Source organism: Myxine glutinosa, chromosome 2 (assembly GCF_964187855.1).
Source record: "Myxine glutinosa chromosome 2, kmMyxGlut1.1, whole genome shotgun sequence".
In the NCBI taxonomy this organism is placed as follows: domain Eukaryota; kingdom Metazoa; phylum Chordata; class Myxini; order Myxiniformes; family Myxinidae; genus Myxine; species Myxine glutinosa.
The window spans coordinates 164,833,185-164,849,490 of record NC_136262.1 but is presented as its reverse complement, the minus strand read 5'-3'; the positions used below and the strand labels follow the sequence as shown (position 1 = coordinate 164,849,490).

Sequence of the window (16,306 nt, the reverse complement as noted above, 5' to 3'; positions counted from 1 at the left end):
GCTCCCACCTCTTGTTCATATGTGTGTTGTACCGTCCACCAAACAGTGATGACTCCATCTACATCTCGCTGTCTGATGATATGGACCAACTTCTATCTACTCATCCCAACTCTCTCTTCCTCATATGTGGTGATTTCAACTGTCATCATGCCAGTTGGCTGGGTGTGGGTACCTCTCTCACCAGCCATGGCTCCTCAGCAAAGGACTTCTGCGACTCACTGGGACTGACACAATCTGTCAATTTCCCGACCCGGATCTCAGTCAACGGAACATCTTCTCTTCTGGACTTGGTTATGACTAACTTCCCTGAAAATGTCTGCTGCTCTTCTTCTGCTCCGATCGGATCATCTGATCATGTCCTTGTTAAAGTGGACATCTCTCTGACCATCCTCAGGGAGCCTGCTCAGCGTCGACGAGTCTGGCATTTCACTCAGGCCAACTGGCACGGTCTTCAAGCAGCCATAAATCATCTGGACTGGTCTCCCATCTCTACCACCTCTGACATCAACTCATCCTGGGAATTCTTCCAAAGTAAATTGCTCTCTCTCATGCACAGATTTATCCCATCTCGTCTTCAGTTGTCATACCCTTCCTCCCGTCCATGGTACACGGAATCTTGTGGTGAGGCTGTTGCCCAGAAACAACTTGCCTTCGTCTCCTGGAAAGCAAATCCAACGGAAGGAAATCTCATTTCCTTTCACAAAGCCCGAAACAAGTGTGTGTCCACCCTCAGGAGAGCCAGGAAACAATATCTCTCCGTTCTCAAGACCGAACTCTCTTATCTGTCTCCCTCTTCCAAATCCTGGTGGCGCCTGGTCAAATCCGTTTCTGGTGTTTGTTCCCCCTCCATCCCCTCCCTTACCTCAAACGGCTACACAGCTGACTCCGCACGTGAAAAAGCTGAATGCCTCAACTCTGTGTTTGCCTCTAAATCTTGTGTCCCAAACCCATCCCTCTCTGTACCCACCATACCCAGTCGTACCCTGCTGCTCCTGGACTCCGTGTCCTTTCCTCCTGACAAGGTGGAAAAGTTTCTGTCAACCCTCGACTCTGATTCTGCAACTGGACCCGACGGCATCAGCCCACGGGTCCTAAAATCCTGCTCTGCTGCTCTATCTCACCCTCTCTCTGTTCTCTTCACCCTCTCTTTTGCTCAAGGTCAACTGCCATCTGCTTGGAAATCAGCCAACATCACCGCTTTGCACAAAAAAGGTGCAAAAACAGATCCTAGCAATTACAGACCAATCAGCCTTCTCCCAATTATCAGCAAAGTCATGGAATCCATCATTGCTTCGGATATGAAATCTTTCCTCTTCTCCAATGGCTTGATCTCTGATCATCAATTTGGTTTCAGACCAGGTCACTCTACTCTGGACATGCTGCTTCTGCTGTCTCAACAATGGATGGAGGTCCTCAATGCCAAACAGGAAATTAGAGCTGTCTCCCTCGACATATCACGTGCCTTCGACACGGTCTGGCACCCCGCTCTGCTCACCAAACTCTCCTCCTTTGGTATCCATGGAAATCTCCACGCATGGCTGGCGGACTTCCTCTCTAGTCGTCGTCAACGTGTGGCCCTGAATGGGTTTCTCTCATCTCCTCTTCCTGTTCAGGCTGGAGTTCCCCAAGGCAGTGTTCTGGGCCCCGTGCTTTTTCTGGTCTTCATCAATGATCTCTCTGACTCTCTCGAAAATCCTCTCTATCTCTTTGCTGATGACTCCACTCTCTGCCGCTCCATTCCTCTTCCCTCAGATCGGCAGTCTGCTGCCTCCTCACTCTCTGAAGACCTGGACAAAATCACAGACTGGTCAAACAAGTGGAACATGTCTTTCAATCCTGACAAATCTCACACTCTTACTATGTCTCTCCGAAAAGATCGACTGGACAACCCTCCCATCTACTTTCTCAACAATCCTCTCCAAGAAGTTCTGTCGCTCAAGATTTTGGGTCTCACTATCTGCCATGATCTTTCTTGGGAAAACCACATTTCCAAGCTGGCCTCCAAAGCCAGTCGCCGACTGGGCATCCTCCGTCGTGCGAAGTCCTTCCTCGGCACACCTGAGCTCCTCACCACATACAAGGCTTTCATCCGCAGCTCAATGGAATACTGTTCTCCCCTATGGGCCGGTGCTCCTGCCTCACACCTAGCTCGGCTTCACGCTGTTGAAACCAAAGCTTTCAGAATTATTGGAATCTCCCGCGATGAAGCTATCTCTGAGGGCCTTTCACTCACTCACCGCAGGCAGGTAGGTGGTCTTTCTGTCTTCTACCGACTCCTCTCCGGCCTTGCACCCCCAGCTCTCTCTGTGCTCTGTCCCCCAAATATTCCTACAGGTCGCACAAGATCTGCCAGCAACCCTCTGATGGTTAAACTGCCGAAATCTCGGCTCTCTGCTCACCTTCACTCTTTCATTCCTCTTTTCTCCCACCTCTGGAACAAACTCCCTCACTCCCTTCAATCCCACTCCTCCCTCCAGGTCTTTAAAACAGCTGTTCACCACCATCTCTTATCTTCCCCCATCCAAAACCTTGATCTTTTCTACCCCCGCTAATTCACCCCAGATCCAACTTGTTTGAAATTCCAACCTCTTTCCTGGAAGTCCTGGCAGTGTCCATATGTTTTATACCTCTCCCACCGCCTCCTTCCCACGCCCCCCCCCCCCCAAAGCCCTCGCCCTCTCTCAGATCTCTCGATGTCTCCATGTCTCTCGGTCCCTGCTCTCAAATGTTGTGTTTGTGTCCTTCCCCCTCTCTCCCCATCTTGTCTACCGCTCCCTATGTTATATGTTTTATGTGTCGGTTTGTCTTTCTGTGTGATTAATGTTCGCTCTTTCACGAGCCTCGACCTTGTATACAAAAAAAAAAAAAAAAAAAAAAAAAATCTGAGTTGGTGGTGAACAGCTGCCGTGAAGCCCTGATGAGAAGAATGAGACTGAAGAGAATGTGGAAGTTTGTTCCACAGGTGGGGAAAAAAGGAATGAATGAGTGGAGGTGAGCAGTTAGTCGAGATGAATTCAGAAGTTTCACCAGAAGGGGGTTACTGGCAGACTGATTATGCGCTGCAGAAACCTGGTGGGAGGGCAACAGAGCATGAAAATGGCTGAGAGTACAAGACCAGAAAAGAGGTGGTAGAAGACAGAGAGACCCTCTATCTGTCTGCAATGTAAAAGTGATAGGGCCAGAGACTCGGCTTCATCGTGGGCGATTTTAATGGTTTGGAAGGTCTTGCTCTCCACAGCATCAAGATGAACAAGGTGGGAGACCGGGATGCCGGCCCAGAGGGAATTGCAGTACTCACTCAAGTTGTGAATGAAGGCCTTGTAGAAAGTTAATCATTCAGGTGTTCCAAGGAAAGACTTTGCTCGATGGAGGATGCCCTGTTGGCAACTGGCTTTAAAGGATAACTTGTAAACACGGTGTGCCCAAGAACAATCGTGCTGATAGTGAGGCCCAAAATATTGAGTGACAGAACTTCTTCAAGATAAATGTTAAGGAAGTAGATGGGAGGATTCGCCAGATGGTCTTTTCGGAGAGACAGTAAAAAAACAAAAAAAAACACCTTTAGAGGCCATTTTCCCCCGCAAGCAGGGGTTGGCCTTTTTCGGGGACCGTGGTTGTTGTTGTTTTTTTGGTCCCCTTTTTGAAGCAATGTTTTACGGCCGGATGCCCTTCCTGCCGCCAACCCTTTTTGTCGCCTTTTTACAACAAACAGGGAATTACCAGTGAACTGGTACTCAATTTGCCGACCTCGGAAGGATGACAGGCTGAGTCAACCCCCCTGGCGTTAATTCAGCGATCGACCAGGATGGGAGGATTCGGAGAGACAGTGAGTGTGAGATTTGACAGGATTGAATGGCATTTGCCAGGAAGGTTGTGATTTTATCAAGGTCTGCAGAGAGCGAATAAGCTGCTGCCGGTCTATCTGGAGGTTGAGGGATGTTCTAGCAGAAGGTGAAGTCATCAACCAAAAAAAGATAAAAAGGATTTCCCAGAGGGGAGGAAATCTCACTGATGAAGATTAGGAATAATAGGTCTGGTCACAAAACACTTCCTTAGGGCACTCCAGCCTTGATAGGAAAAAAAAAGATGAGAGGATCCCGTTGAGAGACACGTGTTGGCTACGAGAATGAGGAAGTCCGTAAGCCATGAGTGGAAGTGGCCTTGGATGTCATAGGCAGAAGTTTGGAGAGCAAGGCTGGGTGCCAGACTATCAAGTGCTAGAGATATGTCCAGAGAGACGGCCCTAATCTCATGACTGACATTGAGGGCCTCCATGCATTGTTGGGAGAGCAGAAGCAGCATGTCCAGGGTAGAATGACTACATCTGAACTGATGGTCTGAGATGAGGTCTTTGGAGAAACGGAATATTAGGTCTGTAGTAAGGGGATTGGATTTTGCACCCTGTTTATGTAATGCTGTTATTTTGGCTGACTTGCAAGCAGATGAAAGACTACTTAGGGCAAAGGCCAGGGTGGAAATAGTACAAAGACCATGTGTAAAGGCAGCATAGCAATTTTGAGGAAATGCAGTCAACCACAAATCTTTCTTTGACGATGGATTCCATGTGCACTTCATGATGGCTGCAAGTAAGCTGATAGGTCTGTCATCAAGGGTATCGGTTCTTGATCCAAGAAAATGTAATGCAGTGATGTTGGCCGACTTCCAAACAGATGGAAGATGACCTCAGGCAAATGATAGGGTTAACAGAGTTGAAAGAGGAAGTGCAAGAGCAACAGAGCAGGTTTGTAGGACAATTGAGCTTGATCAGTTTGCCAAAACAAATTTGCAAATTAAATAAAAATGTCTTAAGAGTTGGACTGTTATATCCTCTAAATCAATAGTAATATACAGGTCATGCAGCAGCCTATTTATTAAAAGATGTGTCTGTCTATTGTGCAGAGTTAGACACACCCAACATGTGAATGCAGGACCTTACCACGTTAATAATCTGTGAAAGTGATACTTTAAAAGTAATTGTGACGAGCTGGGAAATGTTGGTAGCTGGTCTGATGAGCTTGTTGTACCGCTCTGGGTTCAGCAGGTGTTCCATTAACCTCTCTTCAGCCTCTGCACTCCAACAGCCTACAGATATGAGAAAAGCTCAGTTTGGAGGGAGCATACTCCTTGCTAGCATGGCAATGTGAAGGAAGTGAGGATGAGATGAAGGAGGTGTTCGGGAGGTGAGGGCAAAAGGAAAGACATTTGCCATCTGCATGGATTATATGACTCATACAAATCAGAACAGCTCACATTTCTCACAGGTACAGCTTGAATCATACCAAACACTCTCAACAAACTATGGCACGGAATAGCAATACCATTGATTTGATCAGTATGCCAGGGTGGTTTGTTTCAGCAATGCTGGTCTTGAGAAAAATATTCCCATCCTGTTTGGAACTATTTATCTGAGTATTTGGCCCATCATCATGGGATCGTAGTCTCATTTTCCACATATGAAGTCGATTTGCCCCTTGTCACCTTGGGGATATCCATTAAAGTATTGTTACGTTTATGGGGCAGGGGGGAGGGAAGAGGGGTCAGAGATTACCTTAGAACTGTATAGAGTAGTATGGTCTGTGTGCGAGTAGGTAGCCAACTGTATAGAGTAGTATGGTCCATGTACAAGTAGGTAGCCAATCTCAATGTAATAAGTAGGTACACATCAGCTTAATGATTGTTTGTTTGAATGTTCGCCATACAGAGGGTGTGCTTTGTAGTAGATAGCGAGGGATTAAGGGAAGGAACCATGTGTAAAACCTCCTTTAACCAACTACCGGGTGCACTGGGTGACAGAGTTCTAACAACAGAGAAGAGCAAGGCAGATTTTGGGATTTAGGGCCTATCTCACTCACTGGAACTAAGGGGCCTAGCCCAAACCATGAAAAACAGCCCCAGACCATTATTCCTCCTCCACTAAAGTTTGCAGTTGGCACTATGCATTTGGGCAGGTGGCGTTCTCCTGGCAAAACCAGATTCATCCTTCAGACTGCCAGAAGGTGAAGCGTGATTCATCACTCCAGATGACGTGTTTCCACTGTTCCAGAGTCCAATGGTGGTGAGCTTTACACCACTCCAGCCAACGCTTGGCATTGCACATGGTGATCTTAAGCTTGTGTGTGGCTGCTCTGCCATGGAAACCCATTTCAGGAAGGTCTCGATGAACAGTTGTTGTGCTGATGTTGCTTCCAGCGGCAGTTTGGTAGTGAGTGTTGCAACCGAGGACAGACGATTTTTACGCGCTACGCGCTTCAGAACTCGGCTGTCCCGTTCTGTGTGCTTGTGTGGCCTACCACTTCGCGGCTGAGCTGTTGTTGCTCCTAGACATTTCCACTTCACAATAACAGCACATACAGTTGACCGGGGAAGCTCCAGCAGTGCAGAAATTTGATGAACTGACTTGTTGGAAAGGTGGCATCCTATGACAGTGCCACGTTGAAACTCACTGAGCTTTCAGTACAGCCCATTCGACTGCCAATGTTTGTCGATGGAGATTGCATGGCTGTGCTTGATTATATATACCTGTCAGCAATGGGTGTGGCTGAAATAGCCAAATCCACTAATTAGAAGGGGTGTCTGCATACTTTTGATAATGTGTGCATGTGTGTATATATATATATATATATATGGGCAATTCCACGGTTACTCACATTACAATACATTACATTAATGTATCTATCTATATATATATATATATATATATATATATATATATATATATATATATATATATATATATATATATATATATATATATATATACTGTATATAGATATATATATATATATATATATATATATATAATCGGGAGATTAAATCAGACGCAGATGTAGCTTCAGGACGGTCGAGCTTTAATATTTGACAAGCTTGCGACCAACAACGGTCTTCTTCTTAGTCGTCCCCAAGGTCAGCGGAAGTTGGTTCGAAGACATCTTGAAAGTAAGTTCACCCCCACCAAAAAAATATTCCATATTAAAAGCCAAGTCTGTATATATATATATATATATATATATATATATATATATATATATATATATACACACATCCAGGAAGTATTCAGACCCCTTCACTTTTTTCACATTTTGTTATGTTGCAGCCTTATGCTGAAATCGTTTAAATTCATTTTTTTCCCTCATCAATCTACACTCAATACCCCATCATGACAAAGACAAAACAGAATTTTAGAAAGTTTTGCAAATGTATTAAAAAGAAAAAACTGAAATATCACATTGACATAAGTATTCATACCCTTTGCTATGACACTTGAAATTTAGCTCAGGTGCCTCTCATTTCTCTTGATCATCTTTGAGATGTTTCCACACCTTGATTGGAGACAACCTGTGGTAAATTAAATTGATTGGACATGATTTGGAAAGGCACACACCTGTCTATATAAGGTCTCACAGCTGACAATGCATATCAGAGCAAAAACAAAGCCATGAGGTCGAAGGAACTGCCTGCAGAGCTCAGAGACAGGAATGTGTCGAGGCACAGATCTGGGGAAGCCTCCAAAAAATATCTCTGCTGCATTGAAGGTTCCCAAGAGCACAGTGGCCTCCATAATTCTTAAATGGAAGAAGTTTGGAACAACCAGGACTCTTCCAAGAGCTGGCCACCCGGCCAAACTGAGCAATCGCGGGAGAAGGGCCTTGGTAAGAGAGGTGACCAAGAACACGATGGTCATTCTGCCTGAGCTCCAGAGATCCTGTGTGGAGATGGGAGAAACTTCCAGAAGGACAACCATCACTGCAACACTCCACCGATCTGGGCTTTATGGCAGAGTGACCAGACGGAAGCCTCTCCTCAGTGAAAGACACATGAAAGCCCACAGAATCTTGTTTATCACAGTCTGAGTCCTTTAGGTGCTTTTTTGCAAACTCTAAGCGGGCTTTCATGTGTCTCCCATCTCCTATCATACTGGCACTGGCTGGTGTGTGTGTGTGTGTGTGTGTGTGTGTGTGTGTGTGTGTTTGTGTGTGTGTGTTTGTGTGTGTGTTTGTGTGTGTGTGTGTGTGTGTGTGTGTGTGTGTGTGTGTGTCACTCACTTCCGTTGTGGTGGTTTGCATCCACTGTAAATATTTCTGATTCCATGTACTATTATTGTTTTCAAAAGGTTTATTGTTCATGAACTGTTTACAAAAGGTAAAAAAGTTAAGGTTCAAAGAAACAGGAAACCGTATCGGGAACTGGCGGAGGAAGAGGAAGAAGAGAAAAGAGGGCGGAGCAAGAGAGTCGGACAAGAAGGAGCCGAGCTATTTGCGGTCTGGAGCGAACGTTGGCGAACAACAGTCACTAGCGAACTTTGAGGTTTCCCAGGGAAGGGATTCCTACGACAGAGTGGTTAGCGCAGTGACAGATTAACCTGTGTGTCAGGTTTTGCGATCGATTCAGGAGAGAATCATCGCCGTGCCGTGCGCCACGAGACCGGGTCGTCGGCCATTTTGACTCACGCAGGACTTGTGCTTTGCTCGCGGTTTCGTCTCTTTTCGACCAGTTTCACCGCATGCAGACGTCGATCTGGGGCATGTGTGTTGTAGTGAAATCGTATTCGTACTGAACCCGGGTGATGCTCGCTGCTCGTTGACACCGCTAGGGGCGTGGCTATAAGACCCGCTGCTGCGGACGGTGCTCCGAGACTTCTCCTGTGACATGTTACATCTGGTAGACTCGCTAACGGTACGCCAGCATAGAATATTAAGCTTGCTTGCATTGAATGTTATGAATGGTCCCATGTGATGCCAAATCTTATTCCTATTGCATTTCCTGTATTACAGGAAATGATGTCATGATCTAAATGGGATTAAGTGTTGTGGAAAACCAATCAGGTCCACACAACTTTAGTCCAACTGGTGGTTTAATCCCAGTGGGGGACCACGTCATCCCCGGCCCGTGTGTCCGGCTCGGGACGCAATATGCCATTTGTGCTCGCAAAAGGTGCATTACGCGAAAATGTGCCGGAAAACCGCACATGGCTCGTGGCCGCGCGCGACCTTGAATGGGCTCATTGCGGAGCCTACGAGCCGAGCCCGAAACCCGGCGCCTTACCCGGCTTCGAAGGGCAGGGCCCCTCTCTGCGGGCCCCTGGGCGCTCAGACGACCTTGGCGGGCGTCACCGGACAGCCACCACAGTCTCATCCTCAATCGGGCACGGCGTATGCGTCCTTGACCAGACTCCGGGGCCACGCGAGGGGCTTTGGAGCCTCGCCAAGCCCCAGCGGTACGTTCTCGTCGTGTCGCTCATGAGCTAACGGTGGCCCTCACCCGGAAAAAGGTGATTTCGAATACTACGGAGGCCTTTTTCTGCCAAAAGTGTCAAAAGGCGTTTTCAAATACTACGGAGGCTTTTTCCCGTCAAAATTGTCAGATTTTGAATCGCGAAACACCGGAATGCATGGGAAAGCCCTCTGATGGCATTAACGGATTCCCCATGGACAACGAATACTCCGGCCACGACCGCAAAACTGCTGCTGGCATAGGATCCACCCGCGAGGCTCGTCCGACCCACTCGGGGGGTTCAGTCCCACTCCCAGCAGGCTCGTCCGGCCTGGCTCAAGCCCTTATTCCCCTCATGGTCGAAGGCCATTGTGTTCGGGCCTTGGTGGATACAGGGTCTACGGATAGTTTTATCGACCAGCGACTAGTGCTCAGGCATGGATGGCGGGTCTGGAGGTCTACGAGACGGATCTTCATGGCTTCCCAGGGGCTTTGACTCAGCACGAAGGGGGAATGCCGATTGAAACTCGTGCTAAAGGGACGGGTTTTTCCTGATGTACACCTTATGGTTTTACCTGCTTTATGTGCTGATATTCTGTTAGGACACGATTTTCTTAAGCGGCTTGGACGTCTGGAAATGGAGTTTGGTGGGCCTGACATGCTTGTTGTGGGGGCGGACGCGCTTGCTGTGTGTGCCCTAGCGAAAATGGACATCCAGCCGCTTTCGCTGTTCCCCAATCTAACCTCCGACTGTACCCCTGTCGCGGTAAAATCACGGCGCTACTCTCGCGCAGACATGCAATTCATTGCGGACGAAACGGCTCAGCTCTTGAAAGACGGTATCATAGAACCTAGCCGGTCGCCGTGGCGAGCCCAGGTCTTGGTGGTGCAAAGCGAGGCCCACCGCAGACGCATGGTAATCGACTATTCCCAAACGATTAACCGCTTTACACAGATGGATGCCTACCCCCTTCCGGGGATGGACGCGCTGGTGCAACAGGTGGCCCAGTATTCGGTCTACAGCACTCTCGATCTCCGTAGTGCGTACCATCAGATCCCTATCTCTAGGGCGGATCGTATCTATACCGCTTTTGAGTCGGGGCAGCGGTTGTACCAGTTTACTCGATTGCCTTTTGGGGTAACGAACGGGGTCTCCTGTTTCCAGAGGGCCATGGATGACCTCATTGCGAGGGAGCACTTAACCGATGTTTTCGTCTACCTAGACAATCTTACGGTTTGTGGGTATGACCAAGAGCACCATGATGCTAATCTGAAGCGCTTCCTCGAGGTCGCGCAGAGGTATCACTTAACTATGAACGAGGATAAGTGCCAATACTCCCTACGCAAGATAGATCTTCTGGGGTACACCGTGACCCATGGCTCTGTCGCTCCGGATAAGGAGCGTCTGTGACCTTTGCTCGACATGGCCCCTCCCTGCAATCGGGCGTCCCTGAAGCGCGACCTCGGGCTATTCGCCCATTACTCCAAATGGGTACAAAATTTCTCCGCGAAACTTCGCCCCCTCGTGGCCTGCGACACCTTCACACTGAGTCCGGCTGCGTTGGCGGCCTTTGGAGGCCTTAAGGCCGACATCACCAGTGCCGCCGTGGCAACAATCGACGAGAGCGGATCTTTCGTCCTCAAAAGTGATGCCTCGGATCAGGCCATCGCGGCGACCCTCTCCCAAGGAGGGCGTCCGGTGGCTTTCTTTTCACGGACTCTTACCACCGCTGAGCGGAGACACTCGTCCGTCGAAAAGGAAGCGTATGCGATCGTCGAGTCTATTCGGCGATGGCACCCGTACTTACTCGGGCGGTGCTTCCAAATCATCACGGACCAGCAAAGCGTTGCGTTCATGTACGACACCTTACACGCCCAGCGCATTAAGAATGAGAAAATCACTCACTGGCGTATCGAACTCGCCGACTTCTGTTACACCATCAAATACCGCCCAGGGAAGGATAACCGGGCCGCCGATGCCTTATCCAGACCGGCTACATGCGCGGGTATCACCTCTTTGGAGGGCCTACGTGTGCTGCATGCCACTGCGGGCCATCCGGGCGTAACACATTTCGCTCATTTTGTGCGGCGTGGCAATCTCCCATACTCGATTGACGATATCCGCCGTATCTGTCGCGACTGCGCTATATGCGTGGAAATCAAACCGCGTTTCTATAACCCACCCATGGGGACTCTGGTTAGGGCTGCGAGGCCGTGGGAACGCTTGGCGATGGATTTCAAGGGCCCATTGCCGGTGTCGAGTAGCTCTCGCTATCTGCTCACTATCGTCGATGAGATGAATACCCCTTCGCTTATACGTGCGTGGACATGACTGCTGCCACGGTGATGCGATGCTTACAGAACTTGTTCTCAATGTTCGGGTACCCAGCCTATGTACATACCGACCGGGGTGCGGTCTTCTTGTCTCAGGAGGTGCGCGGCTATCTGCTCCAAAATAACATTGCTTCTAGTTACACCACGCCGTACAGACCCCAGGCAAATGGGCAGATCGAACGCTTCAACGGGATTATCTGGAGGGCCGTCATGCTCAACCTCCGGACCCTCGGCCGGGGCCTCGATAAATGGGCTTGGTCGCTACCTGCGGCGTTGAACTCGATCAGGGCTCTCCTGTGTACGGCAACCAACCAAACTCCCCATGAGCGACTTTTCCACCACCCCAGGAGCATGGGGTGTATACGGTCTTTACCCAGTTGGCTCGCTGGGCCCGGGCCGGCCTACCTTAAACGGGCGGTTCGCGCGAGCAAGTACGACCCCCTAGTGGACAAAGTGCAGATTCTCCAGGCTAATCCTGAGCATGCTCGTGTGATGACGGCTGATGGCCGTGAGACTACTGTCTCCGTACGTCATATTGCCTCATGCGGGGCCGCCGACCCGAGTAGGGAATCGGACGAACCGATCGAACCCATCTATGAGACTATGGACTCTCCTGACGCTCCCATCGCCGAAAGTCTACCGACCCCCCCCTCGCCCCCCCCCCCCCGCGTCTACCCAGGCCCGACGGCTTGGCGGTACCCCCTTCGTCACCTGACCCTGGTGGCGCCTCCGACGCCGGGGACACTGGGATACGTGATGCCGTACCCGGGGAATTTCGGACACGTGCTGGCAGAGAAATTCGCTGCCCGGACCGGTACGGTTGGGTCGACTGATACCCTGTTCCGCACCCTGTTCGTGCTGACGCTCGCTCGCTTCTAGCCGCTCTGCCGTATAATTCTAATGGGGGGGAGAATGTAGTGAAATCGTATTCGTACTGAACCCGGGGTGATGCTCGCTGCTCGTTGACACCGCTAGGGGCGCGGCTATAAGACCCGCTGCTGCGGACGGTGCTCCGAGACTTCTCCTGTGACATGTTACATCTGGTAGACTCGCTAACGGTACGCCAGCATAGAATATTAAGCTTGCTTGCATTGAATGTTACTAGGGCATGCCCGTACTATATATATATCTAAAATTATATCCCCCCCCTCTATTTACATGAAATGGTTTGGTCCATTCGCAAAGCCAAAGCGAACGGCTTGCGAGTACGGTGACAATCCCCCCCCCCTCTATTTACATGAAATGGTTTGGTCCAAAGCGAACGGCTTGCGAGTACGGTGACAATCCCCCCCCCTCTATTTACATGAAATGGTTTGGTCCAAAGCGAACGGCTTGCGAGTACGGTGACAATCCCCCCCCCTCTATTTACATGAAATGGTTTGGTCCAAAGCGAACGGCTTGCGGAGTTTGGTAAAGAAATCGCCATAGCTCGGTAACTACTTGTCCGATTAATATGAAACCTTGAAAAGGCACATCCTCGGGTCCCCAGCAATATACCTGGCAAGTTTAAAGTATATCGGACCCGTGGTTGTCGAGAAACAGCGGTCACAGACAAACATACAAACATACAAACATACAAACATACAAACATACACACAGAGATTACTGGAATTATAGATAGATGAATGGTCCCATGTGATGGCAAATCTTATTCCTATTGCATTTCCTGTATTACAGGAAATGATGTCATGATCTAAATGGGATTAAACCACCAGTTGGACTAAAGTTGTGTGGACCTGATTGGTTTTCCACAACATGTGTGACGTGGCTTTTTGAAGGTTACTTCGTCCATACCCGAGGGTGTGATCTCTCAGTCGCCTGGAGGGCACCTTTCGATTTCCCAGCCGCCTTGGAGCACATTTGTACAGCTTCGGCGGTGTGTCGGTACTTGCCATCCGCACGGGATTCTGGTCTCGATTGGACATCGTTCTGGCGATCGCTGGAGCGAATCAACTTCGTCTTGAAGCCGGGAATAAGAGACATTGGGGAATGTTCGTGTTTCACTCACTTGGAGCACAGTGAGTTATATATTACAAAACTGATGGTACCATCATAGGACATATTGATTGTACTTTTGAATACTATTGTTGTTGTACTGTTATTCTTGTGTGATCTTTATACAATATTTGTTTGTGAGTCCCAATTGGGGTGGCTTCTCCGTTGATCTTTGACACACAGAATAACACATTTTTCTGCCGTGACTCCTCTCGGGGCTCGGAGGTACACCGTGACCAGGGGGTCGGGGAGGAGCACGTTACAACTGGCACTGGCTGGTGTGTGTGTGTGTGTGTGTGTGTGTGTCTGTCTGTCTGTCTGTGAATGAAAGAGAGATAGAATTGTGAGGAACAGAAATGAAAAAACGAGATGTGTCTGTGTGTGTGTGTGTGTGTGTGTTGTGTATATATACTGTCACGTGATAAAGTAAGTACACCCCATGTAAACTTTTGACTTTTTCAACATATTTCAACATACAGCTATTTGATCTTCATCTATCTATAATTCCAGTAATCTCTGTGTGTCTGTCTGTGTGTTTGTATGCGACAACGATTTCTCGACAACTACCGGTCCGATATACTTGAAACTTGCCAGGTATATTGCTGGGGACCCGAGGATGTGCCTTTTCAAGGTTTGAAATTAATCGGACAATTACTTACCGAGATATGTCCAAAAAACGCTTCAACCAATCACAGAGCAGCGAACGATCGCGTTTGCCGAACGTGGCGGGCACACTCTGCCTCGGATGGCACATTTGAGAGCGTATTCATTTATTTCACGTTTGCAAACTATGTTGGCGTTAAACTATGTTTTACAACTGATAAAAACGAATTTGCGATTCATTCGCTTTCCTGCGCGTTTGTGTACGCGATGGCGATTTCTTTACCAAACTCCGGAAGCCGTTCGCTTTGGACCGAACCATTGCATGTAAATAGAGGGGGGGGATTGTCACCACTCGCAAGCCGTTCGCTTTGGACCAAACCATTTCATGTAAATAGAGGGGGGGGATATAATTTTAGATATAGATATAGTACGGGCAATGCCCTAGTTTCAACAATATTGATAGATAAAGGTGATATAATATAACAAATAACATGAAACATTTACATTTTGTGGTCCATTGTATAACTTAAATAAACATAAATGCAAATTTCGCATGTGGAAAAAGTAAGTACACCCCTACATTTATCACTACTTCAAATACCTAAAATTAGAATCAGGTGCACCAGCTCAGGTGCAAATGATTAGAACATCGTTAGAGATGATCTTGGAGGAACCTGTCTTATTTAAACCTCAGACATTTGGTTTGGTTTGCTCTTTGTTGTTGAAGTGTGCGGCGTCACCATGCCTAGATCAAAAGAGCTCTCTGCGGCCTTCAGAAAGAAGCTTATAGATGCCTACGAGTCTGGGAAGGGATTTAAAAAGATCTCCAAACAATTTGAAATCGATCATTCGACTGTCCGGAAGATCATCTACAAGTGGAGAAGATTCCAAACAACTGCCAACTTGTTCAGGCCAGGGGATTTGAAACGAGCTGCGCATGCAAGAAACCCCTCAAACATCGCACAGCTGAAAGAATTCTGCATGGAGGAGTGGGCAAAAATTTCTCCCAGTCGATGTCAGAGACTGGTAGACAGTTATAAGAAATGCCTACTTGAGGTTGTTTCTGCCAAAGGGGCAATACCACCGATTAGAGCCAAGGGTGTACTTATATTTTCCACATGAGAAATATGCATTTATGTTTATTTAAATTATACAATGGACTACAAAATGTAAATGTTTCATGATATTTGTTATTTTATATTACCTTTATCTATCAATATTGTTGAAATGAAGATCAAATAGCTGTATGTTGAAATATGTTGAAAAAGTCAAAACTTTACATGGGGTGTACTTACTTTTTCACGTGACTGTATATATACATATACATACTTATTTTTTTTAACAGCTCCTGGTCCCTAGCAGACACCAGGGTGTACGGGGTATTTCCGACATACAGAGACCTCTTGGTTGGTTGTTATCCCAATTAGAATTTATCACAGCCATCTCCATCAATGGCATCCTCCTGGCACGGCCCATTGGTTTCGCCTCAGCAATGGAATGGAAGGCGATTATGTTTTACAAGACTTTTAATAACACAAATTGAAATGGATTAACACAGACCAACTTCCCCACCCTCAAATTGAATGGAAGGCCCCACCCTCAAAGTTACGCAAAAATATATAAGCGGAGCAGACCTCGCTTAATAGTATTTATTTCAACACATAACCGGGCTCGACCACAAAAGGTAAGCAGAACGGCACTCAATAGAGCCCATACCTCCATCAGGCGGAACAGTTTACATTTTGCATCCCACTGATAGGCCGGATCTGGATTCTGACCTGAACCAAAATCTAATCGGCTTGTTCTTGTCGCCTAACCAACTCGTCCACCAAGTTTAGTCATAACTCGTCCATAACTTTTTAAAATATCATGTTGTAGGAGTTGCGGATGACGAGAGGGCGAGACACTTCTCAGCTTGTTCAAACCTCCTTTATTCCAACAGAACTAACTCAAACCGGAACTTACGCATCTTTTATAACACAACTCACTCTTAAGGGGGCGTGGCTCCAACAACCGAGCGCACGCCACGCCCTTACAATCAATAGCCCCATTGGTCCCGTGCCTGTGGATTATGTCCCAATGGGGTAACCCCCATATGCACCCCCCCTCCCCCCCTCCAGAATTCACTCGCACGGGCAATGCCAGTTTTTGGGGGGACTTAACC

The 16,306-nt window shown here is 47.9% G+C and overlaps 1 protein-coding gene across 1 annotated transcript in view; it reads right to left on the bottom strand.

Moving 5' to 3' along the window:
- The window catches only part of LOC137421102 (neuronal acetylcholine receptor subunit beta-4-like), a 46,187-nt gene that overhangs the window by 14,331 nt on the left and 15,550 nt on the right, over positions 1-16,306 (bottom strand). Inside the window, exon 2 of the mRNA XM_068106822.2 lies at positions 4,937-5,082. Within this exon, the coding sequence (XP_067962923.2) occupies positions 4,937-5,082 (146 nt within the window). The remainder of the gene's footprint in view (positions 1-4,936; positions 5,083-16,306) is intronic.